This window comes from Oenanthe melanoleuca, chromosome 9, assembly GCF_029582105.1.
Source record: "Oenanthe melanoleuca isolate GR-GAL-2019-014 chromosome 9, OMel1.0, whole genome shotgun sequence".
Taxonomy (NCBI): Eukaryota; Metazoa; Chordata; class Aves; order Passeriformes; family Muscicapidae; genus Oenanthe; species Oenanthe melanoleuca.
This window is the reverse complement of record NC_079343.1, coordinates 12854435-12869005: the sequence shown is the minus strand read 5'-3', so window position 1 is coordinate 12869005 and position 14571 is coordinate 12854435. Positions and strand designations below refer to the sequence as shown.

General features: G+C 53.3%; 2 protein-coding genes across 3 annotated transcripts; both read left to right on the top strand.

The window, feature by feature from the left end:
- Positions 1 to 2789: 2789 nt before the first annotated feature.
- On the top strand, positions 2790 to 8264 carry P2RY12 (purinergic receptor P2Y12). Of its 2 annotated transcripts, none has more exons than XM_056499060.1 (2): positions 2790 to 2864; positions 6454 to 8264. In XM_056499060.1, the coding sequence occupies exon 2, from the start codon at positions 6471 to 6473 to the stop codon at positions 7494 to 7496; it is 1026 nt and encodes a 341-aa protein (XP_056355035.1). In that variant the 5' UTR covers positions 2790 to 2864; positions 6454 to 6470; the 3' UTR covers positions 7497 to 8264. The 2 variants fall into 2 exon arrangements, with proteins under 2 accessions (XP_056355035.1, XP_056355036.1); XM_056499061.1 differs by lacking the exon at positions 2790 to 2864 and adding an exon at positions 4890 to 5036 and having other exon boundaries at positions 5915 to 8263.
- A 2235-nt stretch (positions 8265 to 10499) lies between these two features.
- P2RY13 (purinergic receptor P2Y13) lies at positions 10500 to 12352 on the top strand. The gene is made up of 2 exons (XM_056499059.1): positions 10500 to 10641; positions 11198 to 12352. The coding sequence occupies exon 2, from the start codon at positions 11211 to 11213 to the stop codon at positions 12237 to 12239; it is 1029 nt and encodes a 342-aa protein (XP_056355034.1). The 5' UTR covers positions 10500 to 10641; positions 11198 to 11210; the 3' UTR covers positions 12240 to 12352.
- Positions 12353 to 14571: the final 2219 nt, after the last annotated feature.

Genomic DNA, 14571 nt, shown 5'->3' with positions numbered 1-14571 from the left:
CCACAAAAATACCTTAGGAATGTCCTGTTACCATTCTGTCTTGCATTGCTCCTGTCAGCATTTCCAGGAGAGCTGGGGCTGAAGAGGCTGTGCCAGAGTTAAAGGTGTTTTATTTAGCTCAGGGTGGCTGAAACAGCCCTGTGCTCCTTTGGCACCTTGTCCCACACACTCATTCCAGAGCCCACAGTGAAACACAGTGCATACAGCACACCCATGGCATGTCTGCTCATGGACTGTGTCAACATTTTACACACTTTTCTGCATTCAGGATTTAAATCAGAAAGTTTGGAAACCAATACTCACAGGCTCCTTCATGCAGTTTGATCGCAAGGTGCAGCTCCAACCATGAGAGTCACAGAGTCCACTGGTCTAAGTCCTGGGGGAGAATTTACAGTACAAATGTTAATTGTTAATAATATTAACATTGAAGTCAGCACTTCACACAAGTGAAGAAAATAAATAAATTTCATACTTTAACACATCATATGCAGAAACCTCATAAGCAGATGATCACAATCACTGATCCTTTTGATAGTTTATGGCCATTCCTCACTGACTCCAACAGTAACACAATGAAGAGAGTGGCACCACATGAACCTCCAGCCATGCCAGAATGCTCTGACAAAGCTGGAGCTGCCTCCTCAGCACAGAACTGCAACAGCTCCCATTTATCTGATGCTTCTTCAGCAAATCAAACATTTGGAATTACTAATTCAGGTGCCAACGAGCTGAACTTTGCCAATCCAAAGGCAGTTCTTGGTTTGGAAAACAGCACTCCCCACATGTGGAGAGCTGCTCAGAGTGATGCTCCTGCAACTTCCACAGTGGCAGACACCTGGGATTTGTGGCAAAGCACAGAAAACTCATCTGAGACCCAGCTTCCTACCAATATTTGAGAGGGACCTGCCTGAGTTTAAATGTACTGGGGCTGGGTGTTGGGGTCAACATGTGAAATAACCACAGGTGCCTGCAGGCTGTCCCTGGGGCTGTGTGTCTGTGCCTGCAGGCTGTCCCCTGGGGTGGTCACCAGGGAAGGGGCTGTGTGTGCCTGCAGCCTGTCCCTGTGTGTGTGTGTGTGTGTGCCTGCAGCCTGTCCCTGTGTGCCTGCAGCCTGTCCCTGTCCCTGTGTCTGTGTGTGCCTGCAGCCTGGCTCCCCAGGATGACATCCCTGCCAGGTGTACATCCCTGCCAGGTGCACATCCCTGCCAGGTGCACATCCCTAGCAGGTGTACATCCCTGCCAGGTGTACATCCCTGCCAGGTGTACATCCCTCCCAGGTGTACATCCCTGCCAGGTGTGTATCCCTAGCAGGTGTACATCCCTGCCAGGTGTACATCCCTGCCAGGTGTACATCCCTCCCAGGTGTACATCCCTGCCAGGTGTGTATCCCTAGCAGGTGTGTATCCCTAGCAGGTGTACATCCCTGCCAGGTGTACATCCCTAGCAGGTGTACATCCCTGCCAGGTGTACAGAAGGAACACTGCAGCAAACTCCTGCAGATTTACCTGTACCCAACCCCAAAATCAGCTGGCACAGCAGAATGTTCCTCCAGAGATGGCACAGGGTGTGATGTGGGAGCTGGGGCATGATTCAGGGTTATGTAACAGCAGAGTTGACTCACCCCACTGCAAGTTATTTTCTCTCTGTTCCAGAGTGAAACTCACTTGGCTGCATTTAGATGTTCCCTTTTGTGCTCTTACAAAACTGCTTCCCCTCAGCTGCTCTGCCCTGCCAAGGATGCCCCACACTTAGAGAATCACACACTGGGTTGGGTTGGAAGGAACTTTAAGGGTCTCCCCATCCCATGGCAGGGACACTCCCACTGTCCCAGTGTCCAGCCTGGCCTGGGGCACTGCCAGGGATCCAGGGGCAGCCACAGCTGCTCTGGGCACCTGCCACCCTCACAGGGAACAATTCCTTCCTCATACCCAAGTCTCTCTCAGTCTAAAGCCATTCCCCCAATAAAAACTCCTAATACTTTTAAAAAACAGGTTTTCCAGAAATCTATGTAGACAAAATCCATAATCTATAAATCACACATTTAATGAATGAAATTCCCCTCCAGGTGTCATCACCCAGGGAGCTGCAGTGGGGCACAGGGAATTCACTAAGGAGAAATGAGAAAATTCACTCAAATTAAAAGCTACATTTGATAGTAAGGTGACTTTCCAGGGTCTGGAAATCAGTAAATAGAGAAAAGATACTTAAAACTCATATTTTGAATTAATGATTGCACAGAAGGGCAAGAACTGTCCCAGGCCAGGAACAGCAATATGTGAAGTGGTTTTCTTCAGGGAGAAAAAGAGGTGTTAGTAAGGAATGCAAATTTCACACCCAAAATATTCCTAGGAGTGTTTGTCTCCAGCATGGGGTTTTATATCTCAGGGACAAATCCCACTGATTAGCCCAGCTGGGAATTCCTCATCACTGAAAAGAATCTATGAACTGGAGTTAACTCACAACAAGTCCTGGGCCCCTGTCACTGCCAGCCCCTGCCTGCTGCTCCATCCTGACCCCAGGACTGCAGGACGAGGCCATTGGCAGGCAAAGCAATTAGCAGGGTCATTAATTATAACAAAGGACAGTGCTGGTGCTACCCTCTGCTCTGGCAGCCATGCAACAGCACAGACAGAAATCCAGGGAGTGTTTCACTCTGAGACAGAAGCAATGCTGAAGGAGGGGTCAGGAGCTAAATTAAAAAAAAAAAAAAAAAAAAAAAAAAAAAAAAAAGTGAAAGAATTTTTTAAAAAGAGGAAGTTTAGGGAAGATAAGTAACTGTTCCAGGCACACAAAACCAAACCCACCCCTCCCTCACTGACACAGAAAACACCAGAGAGGAGAGCAGAGCACAGCATCCACAGAGGGTGAGTCTCTCACCGTGAGCATTTGTGAACTGTAGTTTATTTTTGCTGCAAACTGACTGAGAGAAGCAGCTGTGCTTTCAGCAGGCTGGAAAGGAGCTGAGTGTTACTGGGAACACGGGCTGGGGTGTATGAATGCAGCAAGGAGAGCAACGTGAATTAATGTTACTGCCCTAAATACAGCTGCTTCAAAATGTATACACAAATTTTATTAACAGTTTTCAGGAATTTCTAACTCCACTTGATTTTAAAAAGATGCTTCCAAACAGGTTCTATGTATCATATCTTTAACAAATTATTTATTACTAGATGCTGTTTTGACTTGTTGTCGTAGATTAACGCTAACAAAACTTGTTATTTTTATGGTGTTCCTGAACTTTAGCTTGTGAGCAGAAGAAATTAACACTTGTGTAGTCCCTCTATATTTCCTATTTCTTTCTCCCTGCTGTTTCTGATTAAATGCTACTGCTGCCAGGTGCCTGTAAACCTACTAAAATATTGTTACTGAGAAATACTTTCCTGCTCCCTATGAAATGAAACCACAAGTCTGAACCATGCAGACCCAAACTAGGAACACAAACCAGGAGGGGAAACAGCAACTGAGGCAGTTTGTGAGTACCACAAGATGTGGATTTGCACCTGACAGGTTTCCACTCCTCCTTTACAAAGTAAAAGCCAGAAATATGGGAACCGAATTCTCTTTTAATTTAAAACTCAATGAACTGAACGTTCAAGCATAAAACTTGACAAACTCAAACCCGTTTGTGCCTCTCCCCACATCAAAGGAAACTTTTAGGGAGCACGGCATGTGGGATTTGCAGGATTTCCATCCAGCAGTGCCTGCACTGAGCCGAGGGGACAGAACCGAACCGGGGACCCGAACCCGCGGGGCAGAGGGGAAAGGGAGAGGGGAGAGGGGAATGAGGGGTGAGTGGAGAGGGGAGAGGGGAGAAGGGAGAGGGGAGAGGGGAGAGGGGAGAGGGGGAGAGGGGAGAGGGGAATGAGGGGTGAGAGGAGAGGGGAGAAGGGAGAGGGGAGAGGGGAATGAGGGGTGAGAGGAGAGGGGAGAGGGGAGAAGGGAGAGGGGAGAGGGGAGAGGGGGAGAGAGGAAAGGGGGGATCTGGGGCCGTGGGGCTCGGCTGCACCCAGAGGGTCCCGCACTGCAGCCCCTGAGCTGAGCCAGGGGGAACTCAGCCAGTGCTCCCACAGCACAGCACACACAGCACAGCACAGACCCGCACAGCACACACAGCACAAACCTGCACAGCACAGACCCGCACAGCACAGCACAGACCCGCACAGCACAGCACAGCACAAACCTGCACAGCACAGCACAGAACAGAATAGAACAGCGCAGACCCGCACAGCACAGCACAGAACAGAATAGAACAGCGCAGACCCGCACAGTATCTCCTGGGACCTGCGTGTCTCCAGGGACTGCACATCCTCCGACCGCACAGCCGCGGGACCGAAGGTCCCCCGAGACAGCACATCCTCCGGCAGAGCATCCTCCAGACACCTCACATCCTCAGACACAGCATCCTCCGAGCATCGCACTTCCTCAGACCTAATATCCCCCGGGGACCAAACATCCCCCGAGACCTCGCATCCTCAGCCTGAGCACCCTCCAGAGACCGCGCATCCCCCAGGACCGCACATCCAGAGACCGCACATCCCCCGGGCATCGCACATCCTCAGACAGAACATCCTCAGACCTAATATCCCCGGGCACCGCGCATCCCCCGGCCACCGCACATTCTCCAGAGACCGCATATCCTCAGGAGACCAAATATCCCCCAGGGACCGAAAGTCCCTCGGGGACCGCACCTCCTCAGGGCACCGCACATCCTACAAGGTCCGCACATCCTCCAGGGACCGCAAATCCTCGGACTGAACATCCCCCGGGACCACGCATCTCCAGGGCACCGCACATCCCCCAGCACCACGCATTCCCACCCCGGCCCGCCCCGCCCGCTGCCCGGCAGCACCACAAGAGCTGCATCAGCGAAGCGAACGCTGCCAAGCCCACAGCGATTTCCACACGGTGCAGAGCAGAGGGAAACCCCAGCAGCCCGCATCAGCCTGTGAGAGGGGGCAGCAACTCCTTCCCCACCCACCTGGACAGGTCCCAGACTCGCTCCTCAGGCGGCTGCAGGACACACACGGGTCGCACAGGTGAGCTGAAATGAACGTTCTGGGAGGAGCACGCAGAGGGATCCACCACGTGCTTCACCAGCCTGCAAACAAAACCACCCCAAGTTTGTCCCAACACACCTGGGGAACGTGTCCCAAGGTGTCACAGACCAGACAAACCCTTCTGCCAGCTGGGGATGTGTCCCACAGTGTCACAGACCAGACAAACCCCTCTGCCAGCTGGGAAATGTGTCCCACAGTGTCACAGACCAGACAAACCCCTCTGCCAGCTGGGAAATGTGTCCCACAGACCAGACAAACATAGATTCTCCACAGCTATCACAGCACAGCTATCACAGAATGGGGAAGTGCCTGGCATTCTGTTTCACAGGACAGGAAACTGAAACAGATACAAGCACATGGCATCAAATCTGGGGAATCTGCAGTCTTGGGGTTTTCCTGGCTTCATAGAAAACGTGCTGCAGCTTTGTCCTGATGTAACTGCCCAGAATGGACTCTGCTCACCTGTGTCTGTAAGACCAGCAATCCAAGCACGTCATACAATGCTGACTTACTGTACCTAGCTTAAAAACTTGAAGCACTGCTCTGCAAGTCACCTAAGGAAGAAATATTTCCTTCAATAATAACCTCCTCCAAAACAACAAATCACTATTTCTTTCAAGTGCTTTAAAAGTTTTAAGAAGCTTTAAAAGTTTTAAGAAGCAAGGCTGTGTACAGAAACAACACTTAGGACTCCAAGGGCAGAAGGGGCAGGCAGGAATGAGATCTGTGCTCAGAGGAGTTGCACAATCTGGCAAATCCCTGCTCCCTTTACAAGCAGTGCCTCTGGGAGTCAGTCAAAGGCAGGAAGCAAACTGCTAATTATTTATTAAAATTTCATTTCTCTCTCTTTTCTACAGAAAACAGAAGCAGAAGCTCACAGTGCATCATCTGGAGTGTGCAGTGCCACTGGCTAGGAAAGCAGAGGAAGGTGCAAGCCCAGCCTGGGATGCTCAGTGCTGCTGCTGCCCTGGCTGCTCTGAGGGATTCCACAGGGACTCTCCTGCCCAGCCCATGGTGGAGAGCAGCAGGAGGGGCTGCCCAGGACCCCCAGACAGGGACCAGCCCATGCCCAGGAGCATCCCCTGCTCTGCTCCCTGCCCTGGCTCCTGGGCTGGGTCCTGTGGGACTGGACTTGGCACCTGAACCTGCTTTGTTCTCCAGAAGCCAGCTGCTCCTACCTTCTGGGAAGAAATAAAGCTTTGTCAGGGATTTGGGCATCAGCTGGGAGCACATCAGCTCCCCTGAGGGTGTTTCCACAGGCAGACCCAGTCCCATCAACAGCTGCATCCCCCCAACAGTGCACTGGCTCACAACCACTCACAGCTGGAAACGCTGAAGCCTCATAAGAGATAAAACTCTCAATTTCTTCTTTTCTTTTCTCTGTTTGTTTCTCCAGGGAGGGGGAGCACCACAATGCAGATGAAAGGCACGGCCCAGTTCAGCTCCTCCAGGAACGACAGCAACTGCACCAGCGACAGCAGGATCAGCCAGGTCATCTTCCCTCTGCTCTACACGTTCCTGTTCCTGGTGGGGATCATCATGAACGGCCTGGCAATGTGGGTCTTCTTCAAAATATCCAGTAAATCCAACTTCATCATCTTCCTCAAGAACACCGTGATTTCTGACTTCCTCATGACCTTGACTTTTCCCTTTAAGATCCTCAGCGATGCCAAGCTGGTGTCCTGGGTGCTGCGGGGGTTTGTGTGCCAGGTCAGCCAGGTGGTGTTCTACTTCACCATGTACATCAGCATCCTGTTCCTGGGGCTGATCACCGTGGACCGCTACCAGAAAGCCGCCTCGCCCTTCCGGAGCTCCAGCCCCCGCAGCCTGCTGGCGGCCAAGCTCCTGGCCACGGCAGTCTGGCTCTCCATGTTCGCCCTCTCGCTGCCCAACATGATCCTCAACAACAAGAAGAAAACCCCCAAGAGCGTCAGGAAGTGTGCCCTGCTGAAATCCGAGTTTGGCTTGGTCTGGCACGAAATTGTCACCTACATCTGCCAGCTCATCTTCTGGGTGAGCCTGGCAGTGATCGTGGTGTGCTACATCCTCATCAGCAGGGAGCTCTACAAATCCTACAGAAGGACACGGTGCACGGGGAAGGCGTCCAAAAAGACCGTCAACCTCAAGGTTTTCATCATAATTGCCGTGTTCTTTATCTGCTTTGTGCCATTCCACTTCACCAGGATCCCCTACACGCTGAGCCAGACCAGAGCCGTGTTCGACTGCTCTGCCCAGAACACCCTGTTCTACCTGAAGGAGACCACGCTGTGGCTCACGTCCCTCAACGCCTGCCTGGACCCCTTCATCTACTTCTTCCTCTGCAAATCCTTCAGGAAATCCCTGCTGGCCATGCTGTGCCAGCACAGGGCAGTGTCAGGGCGGGGGGCACACACCAAGGGGCAGAACGAGGGCGATGACACCGATGAGACCCCGCTCTGACCCCAGCACCTTCCCGGGGCTGGCAGGGCACAAACCCAGCAGGAGGACCCACAGCCCCACTGACTTCTTTAGAAACACCCTGCAGATGAGGCACAAGCACCCTGGAACTGAAATAACAGAGGGGTCCCCTGACCCCAGCCTCCACCTTGGCAAGAAGAGCTCCCTGACCCAACATCCACACCTGCCAGGACTGCTGGGAAGAAATCTGGGCTTCAAGGTGGAACTGTAAGGGAAAATTTAACACTCAATCATGAACTGTAAAGATTTTTCAGAAATAGCTAAACTTGGGTCAGAGTAAAGTCCATGGCAGCACAGGATCAGAGAAACGCAGATAAAATCCCAGTAAATGTGATTTTTCAATACAGGGAGTTGTCACCTTGTATGCAACTGGCAGACAAACAAACCTAGGCCAGAGGAAGAGGAGCCATTTGTGCAGATTTTTGGTAACAGAATAACACTCATCTTATTCTTATCTCATTCTGTGCTTTCAGTTCCTAATCCATTGACCAATAATTAATAGCTGTATGTCAGAGGAAATGATTTCGTAATCAGGCTTATCTTGAGATGAGTTCAATCCCCAAATCCTTCCCCTTACTACAGAAATAAACAGAACTGTATGTTTTCACACAGAACATTGTATTAGAAAACATACAAAACTCGATTTACATCCCACTGAGATCTTGGGGAAAGACAGGCTCATGGTGACTCCTTTACTGATGCTCAAGGGAGCTTTCTGCACTACACAAAATACTGAACCACTTCCTTTTTTGCACTTGGAAAACTTGAAAAACAGCAGGGAAGTGTTTTCAAGTGCATGACATTTTGAGGTATCCCAGCACTTGCACATGAAATAGATTGTGGGCTGCTGGAGTGCACTGTGGTTCATTTATCAGCTCTGCAAGCAGCTGCAGCTGAGCAGTGTGTCCATCCCCAGGAGCTCATCCTGCCAAGGCCAGGGCCTGGGCACGTCCCTGCCTGCAGGGCACTGCTGCACCTGGAACCCGACTGCACAGCAGGGGAAAGGCAGCTCATTTATTGCTCACTCACTGCTCACTCACTGCTCACTCGTTGCTCACTCGTTGCTCACTCGTTACTCACTCGTTGCTCTCTCACTGCTCATTCGTTACTCACTCACTGCTCACTCGTTGCTCACTCACTGCTCACTCACTGCTCACTCGTTACTCACTCACTGCTCTCTCACTGCTCACTCGTTGCTCACTCGTTACTCACTCACTGCTCACTCGTTACTCACTCACTGCTCACTCCCTGCCACACTCAGCCGTGGGGTTTGTGCTCTCTGGCCACTCCTGGGCTGAATTCACTCCCACAAACTCTTTGGTGGCCGCTCCAGCTGGTCCCCCAGTGCCTGGGCTCCACCACGGGCACAGATTTCCCTGGGCAGTGTCCAGCCCCAGCCCCAGGCCAGGTCAGCTCCCAAGGGTGCCCAGGGAGGGAAGAACAGCCCCAGCCCCACCCAGCATCCATCCCACAGTTTCTGCAGCTGCACATGGAGAGTGGCAACGACCCAGGAGCTGCTGTCCCTGCCCAGCTGAGCTGTCAGAGCAGACCCCCTGTCCCCAGAGCAGCACTGGGGGTCTGCAGAGGAACCTGCTGCCTCTGGCAGAGCTCACCTGGATAACAACACAGCCTTGGACACCAGTGCTGTGCTGTGACAGCCTCACCTGGTCACCAGGTGGGCAGCCAGGGACACGTCAGCCCAGTGACAGGGTGAGGTGACCTCATCCCAGCCACCCTCAGAGCTGCCTGCTCTCAGCAGCCATGGAACCCTGGGCAGCACCTCACTAACCAAAATGTCCCAGGTGCTGCTGACAAACTCCCTGGGCACCCCAGAGCAATCCACACCTGCCCCAGGAAAGGGCCTGAACAGGAGCCACTGCCCACATGGCAGCCAGCCCTGAGCCAGGGGTGGCACACCCAGGCAGCAACACCCACACAGACAGTGTGCACAGAGAGATGCACCCAATTACAGAGTTATACCCAATAAACAGCTGTGCTCAGAGAAATGCACCCAATCCCAGTGTTATACCCAACAAACAGCTGTGCTCAGAGAAATGCACCCAATCCCAGTGTTATACCCAACAAACAGCTGTGCTCAGAGAAATGCACCCAATCCCAGTGTTAGAAATGCAGCCAGTTCCAGTGTTAGAAATGCACCCAATCCCAGTGTTAGAAATGCACCCAGTTCCAGTGTTAGAAATTCACCCAATCCCAGTGTTAGAAATGCACCCAGTTCCAGTGTTAGAAATTCACCCAATCCCAGTGTCATCCCAACAAACACATCATCAATCCACAGCTCCCCACGCAGCAGCAGCTGCTGCCAGGACCTGAAGGGGCTGTAAGCAGCACAGTGCATCCCCTGGTGCATGGGGGATGCCAAAAATCCCCAGGAATCCATTCTGCAGCCCCAGAGCCCAGCTCAGGTCCCTGTGTGAGCAACACCAGTGCAGGGACAGGGACAGGGGCAGCCCCTCAGCACCTCGGTGGCCTTGGGGCTGAGCCCCCCTGTGGGGTCTGAGCACCCCCTTGTAAGGCACTGGCAATGCCTGGTGCCAGCAGAATTCCACCCAGAATGTGGAATTCACACACAAACATGACTGGGAGCCACACTGCAGGGTCACCCTGGAATTCTGTCAGGAAACACTCTGTGTTTGTTCATCCCACCAGTGCAGGGGCAGTGGGGCTGACCCACACACACACACACCCAGAAATGTGTCCTGAGGGATGGCCAGGTTCCCTTCCCAGTTTGGGGGAAGATGGGGTGTCTGTCCTTAGAGATTGCCAGGTTCCCTTTCCAGTTTAGAAGATGGGGTGTCTGTCCTGAGGGATGGCCAGATTCCCTTCCCAGTTTGGGAGAAGATGGAGTGTCTGTCCTTAGAGATTGCCAGGTTCCCTTTCCAGTTTGGGGCTTTCTCATGCAGGGCAAAGGGAACAGACAAAGGCAACAGCAAACACGGCTAAGTCAGGCGACACGTGAAAATGAGGAAGGAAACCACACAGCAACAGAAAAAGTCTCATCTTTCTACACATTTCCCCACTCTTAACACTTTGCTCAAGGCTCCTGCTGGCAGAGGAGCCGTGGATGAGACAGGGACAGCACAGAGGCCTCTGCTGCAGGTTTGCCCAGGTACCTGCCCTGTTGGAGTGTTGGGGGGGTGATGGGGTGGGATGGGGTGCTCAGGGCTGGAATGGGATGGGCTGGGATGGGCTGGGATGGGATGTTCAGGGCTGGGATGAGCTGGGATGGGGTGCTGGGCAGCTGGTGTTCAGGGCTGGGAGCCACCTGTGTGCACCTGACCTTGGAAAAGCTGTCTGAAGCTGTGCTGAGAAAGGCAAACAGTGGGTTCTTGGAAAGAACCACCAGAAGTCACTTACCCAGAAGGGGCTGGCTTTAGGGCTCTCACTTCTATTCAGTGCTAAAACACATTTCCATGGGAAGACCAGCAGTGCTCCAGGCAGTCTGGCCTTACACCGTGCTATGACATTACCCTGGGCCTCCAAAACAACTGTGAACCTTTTTAACCCTTCAGTGCACGTTAACTTACAAACAACTTAAATTTCAACAAGGGTTTGGATTTTCAGTGGAGCAGAAGGAAGTTGGTTGCTCAGTTTAACACAGGCTCAGGCTCTGTTTATCCCACTGTCAGGACCAGGCTGTTTTGTGCTCTCTCCCTGTTCCCAAGCCTGCTCCCGGCGATGGGAGACTCTGCCAACACGAGCAGTGCTGCTAACAGCAGCGGAGCCCCCTCCCCTGTGCCGTGCCCCCGGGACACCGCGCTCACCCAGCTGCTCTTCCCCGTGCTCTACACCCTCATCTTCCTCCTGGGGCTGCTGCTCAACAGCCTGGCCTGCTGGGCTTTCTTCCACATCCCGAGCACATCGACGTTCATCGTGTACTTGAAGAACACGCTGGTGTCTGACTCCCTGATGACGCTGCTGCTGCCGCCGAAGATCCTGGCGGACGCGGGGCTGGCGCCCTGGCGGCTCCGCGCCTTCGTCTGCCGCTTCTCGGCCGTGCTCTTCTACGCCTGCATGTACATCAGCATCGTGCTGCTGGGGCTCATCGCCTTCGACCGCTTCCTCAAGATCCTCAGGCCCTTTGGGAAGTTCTGGGTGCAGAATCCCACCTCAGCACGGATCCTGGCGGGGCTGGTCTGGCTCTTCTTCCTGCTGCTCTCGCTGCCCAACGTGGTCCTGTCCGGCGAGGCGGCCACGCCGCAGTCCGTGAGGAAGTGTGCCTCCCTCAAGAGCCCCCTGGGGCTCAGGTGGCACGAGGCTGTCAACTACATCTGCCAGCTCATCTTCTGGACCGTCCTGGTCCTCATGCTGCTCTTCTACACCGTCATTGCCAAGAAGGTGTACGAGTCCTACACAAAAACACAGAGGAAAGACAACCGAAGCCAGAAACGCATCAAGGGGAAAGTGTTCATCATCTTCACCGTGTTCTTCGTGTGCTTTGCCCCCTTCCACTTCAGCAGGGTGCCCTACACGCTGAGCCAGACCAGGCCCACGGGCTGCCGCCTGCAGAACCGGCTCTTCGTGGCCAAGGAGAGCACGCTGTGGCTGGCGGCCACCAACGTGTGCGCGGACCCGCTCATCTACCTGCTGCTGTGCCGGCCCTTCGTGGAGAGGGTGCTGTGCAGGAGGGGCAGGGCCCCGCAGGGAGCAGCCCCGAGCCAGGCAAACACCCAGCTGGACACGCGGGTGTCTCCCGCCGAGCCCTGACCCTGCAGCTGCCCTGCGTTTCACAGAGCTGGGCACAGCTGGTTTCTCTGCTGAGGAGCACAAAAAGGTGTTTGCCAACTCATGTTAACAGTCAATAAATGCAGCAAAATGGATTCTCTATGTACACTCACTGCATGCCTTAATGGGAGAAAGGCTCTTGCTGAAACTGCCTGAGACAATGCCCAGGTTAATTCTACCTGCTTTAAACTAAAACAGCTCACCTGCTGACCCCTGAGCAGCTTTCTGACCCTGGCTGCTCTGAAGGGCCACTCTGCTTTATTTGGGAGTCAGCCCCAGAGCTGCACCCCACGGAGGGGCCCCAGAGCCACGGGGGGCTCAGCCCACCCTGCACTCAGCAGCACTCAGAGAGATCCCCTTTGGTGGCACCTTCCCCCTCGCCAGCCCCAAGGAGCAGGAGCAGGGAGCAGGGGACACCCGGAGCCCCCAGCCCGAGAACCCCTCCCACCCCAGAGCTCTCCCTGGCTGTCCCTCAGGGAACAGAAACCACTTCCTCACCCACATTTCTGGAGTTCATGTCACTATTTCAAGGCAGCAGTGCCCCTTATCCCCAACCATCCCTTCCCCTCCAGCTTTACCCCTCCCACACGAGCCAGGCACTTCCATCACCCCTTGACTGCTATTGTTAGAAATTCCCTGTTTACAGCACCTAATCCAATCCAGCAGGTTGCTCCCTACTGCTTGTTTTTTTCAGAGCTGTTTTAGATTGCCGTGCATTAATTACAGCTGCCTCTGGGGTTCCCCAGCCTCTGCCACACAGGGAGATGTGTGTCTGATTTAGCAACTTCTACCACCGCATCTCCCTCACCAGGCATGTCACACCCCTTCACAGCTCTAACACCCTCCCTAACTGGAACTGAACTAATCTCCAATCTGCTTCCAATTGGTTCTGAATTGCCCTGACGATAAATCAGGGTTACCTCAGCCATTGTCTCCCTCTCAGATTAAATGCTGCATTAAAGGCTCTCCCCACACTCATACACTGTTAACAGGATTAACTCCGCTCCTTCAGGAAAGGTAAATACAATAAATTCTTAGCTGCTGAAATAGCACTTTAGTGACAGCTCAGAGGAACACACAGGAGGCTGGAACTGCTCCTGTCACCCTGCTGGCACAGTGTGACAATCACCAGAGAGGTCTGAGCTAACCCTGCGAGAAGAGGGTCTGTAAAGCAGTTGAGACCTCCCCCAAGGCAGCTGAAACCCGCTGAAACCTGCGCTCCCAAACTGGCATGGAGGGAGGAATTGAGGACAAAACTCCATCCCAGTCCTCCCTCTGATCACACCAGCACAGCCAGCACAGAATCCCATCCCTGCCTGCACCCACAGAGCAGCGTGGAGCAGGACACAGGAGGATGCTGAGGAGCAGACATTCCTCTGACTGCTGATTTCTGTTTGTGACAGAGCTCATCCAACGCTGTGCACACACACGGGCAGCTCAGAGCTGGCAGCCGTGGGTCAGGGTGGGTGTAGCCACAGAATGGGGTGAGCTGCTCCTTAAATAAAGGGTGTGCCAAAGCTTTCTGAGGAGTCTTAATCATCTGTTTTTCAGCTGTTGCTTCCTAGGGAGGTAAAAGGAGCCAAACCCAGCAAACTCTGTAGCAAAGGAGTGAAGGTGGCAGCAAGGACACAAAACCTGCTCGATCCACTCAGGGGAAAAGTCCCTGAATTCTAGCACTGGGGATTCTGCACATTTTTTCTACAAAGTTTTAGATCACTGCCTCCAGATGGAGTAAAAATCACAACAGCTGAAATGCCTCAAAGTTTAGGTCTCTGCTGTTAAGGCTGAAAGAGATACCCCAAGCAGCATTTTGGTTTTGTGATCAAACACACACCCTCCAGTCTTTGGACTGCCTCTCCTCGAGGGACCCCAGGAAATTCCTGGGTGCCCAAAGTGCTCTTCAGAGACATCCTGAGCCCTGGCACGGCTACACACAGCCAGGCTCCACAGACAGCTCCCACAGCTCACAGCAGTGCTTCAGCTAATGAGAAATGCAAAGCAGGGATTTGCATCCTGAAGGAGAGCAGGGCAGACGGGTCGGGTCTGACCCTGACGATGCACAGAGCCGGGGGCACTGCAGGGCAGGCTGGGGCTCTGAGCCCAGGCAGGATCGGCCAGCCCAGGAGCTGCAGCTCCAGGATGTGCAGGGACAGGGACATCAGCACACACTGAGCACAGAGGGGAGGAGAACTGAGCCTTAAGGCCACTTCTAAATTAGAAACTTTCCTTCCTCCCCTGTCCGTGGCAGGCATCACACACAGCCAGGAAAGGGGAAATCCAGCTTTGTCCTTTGTCCTCTGCCAGGACCTGACAA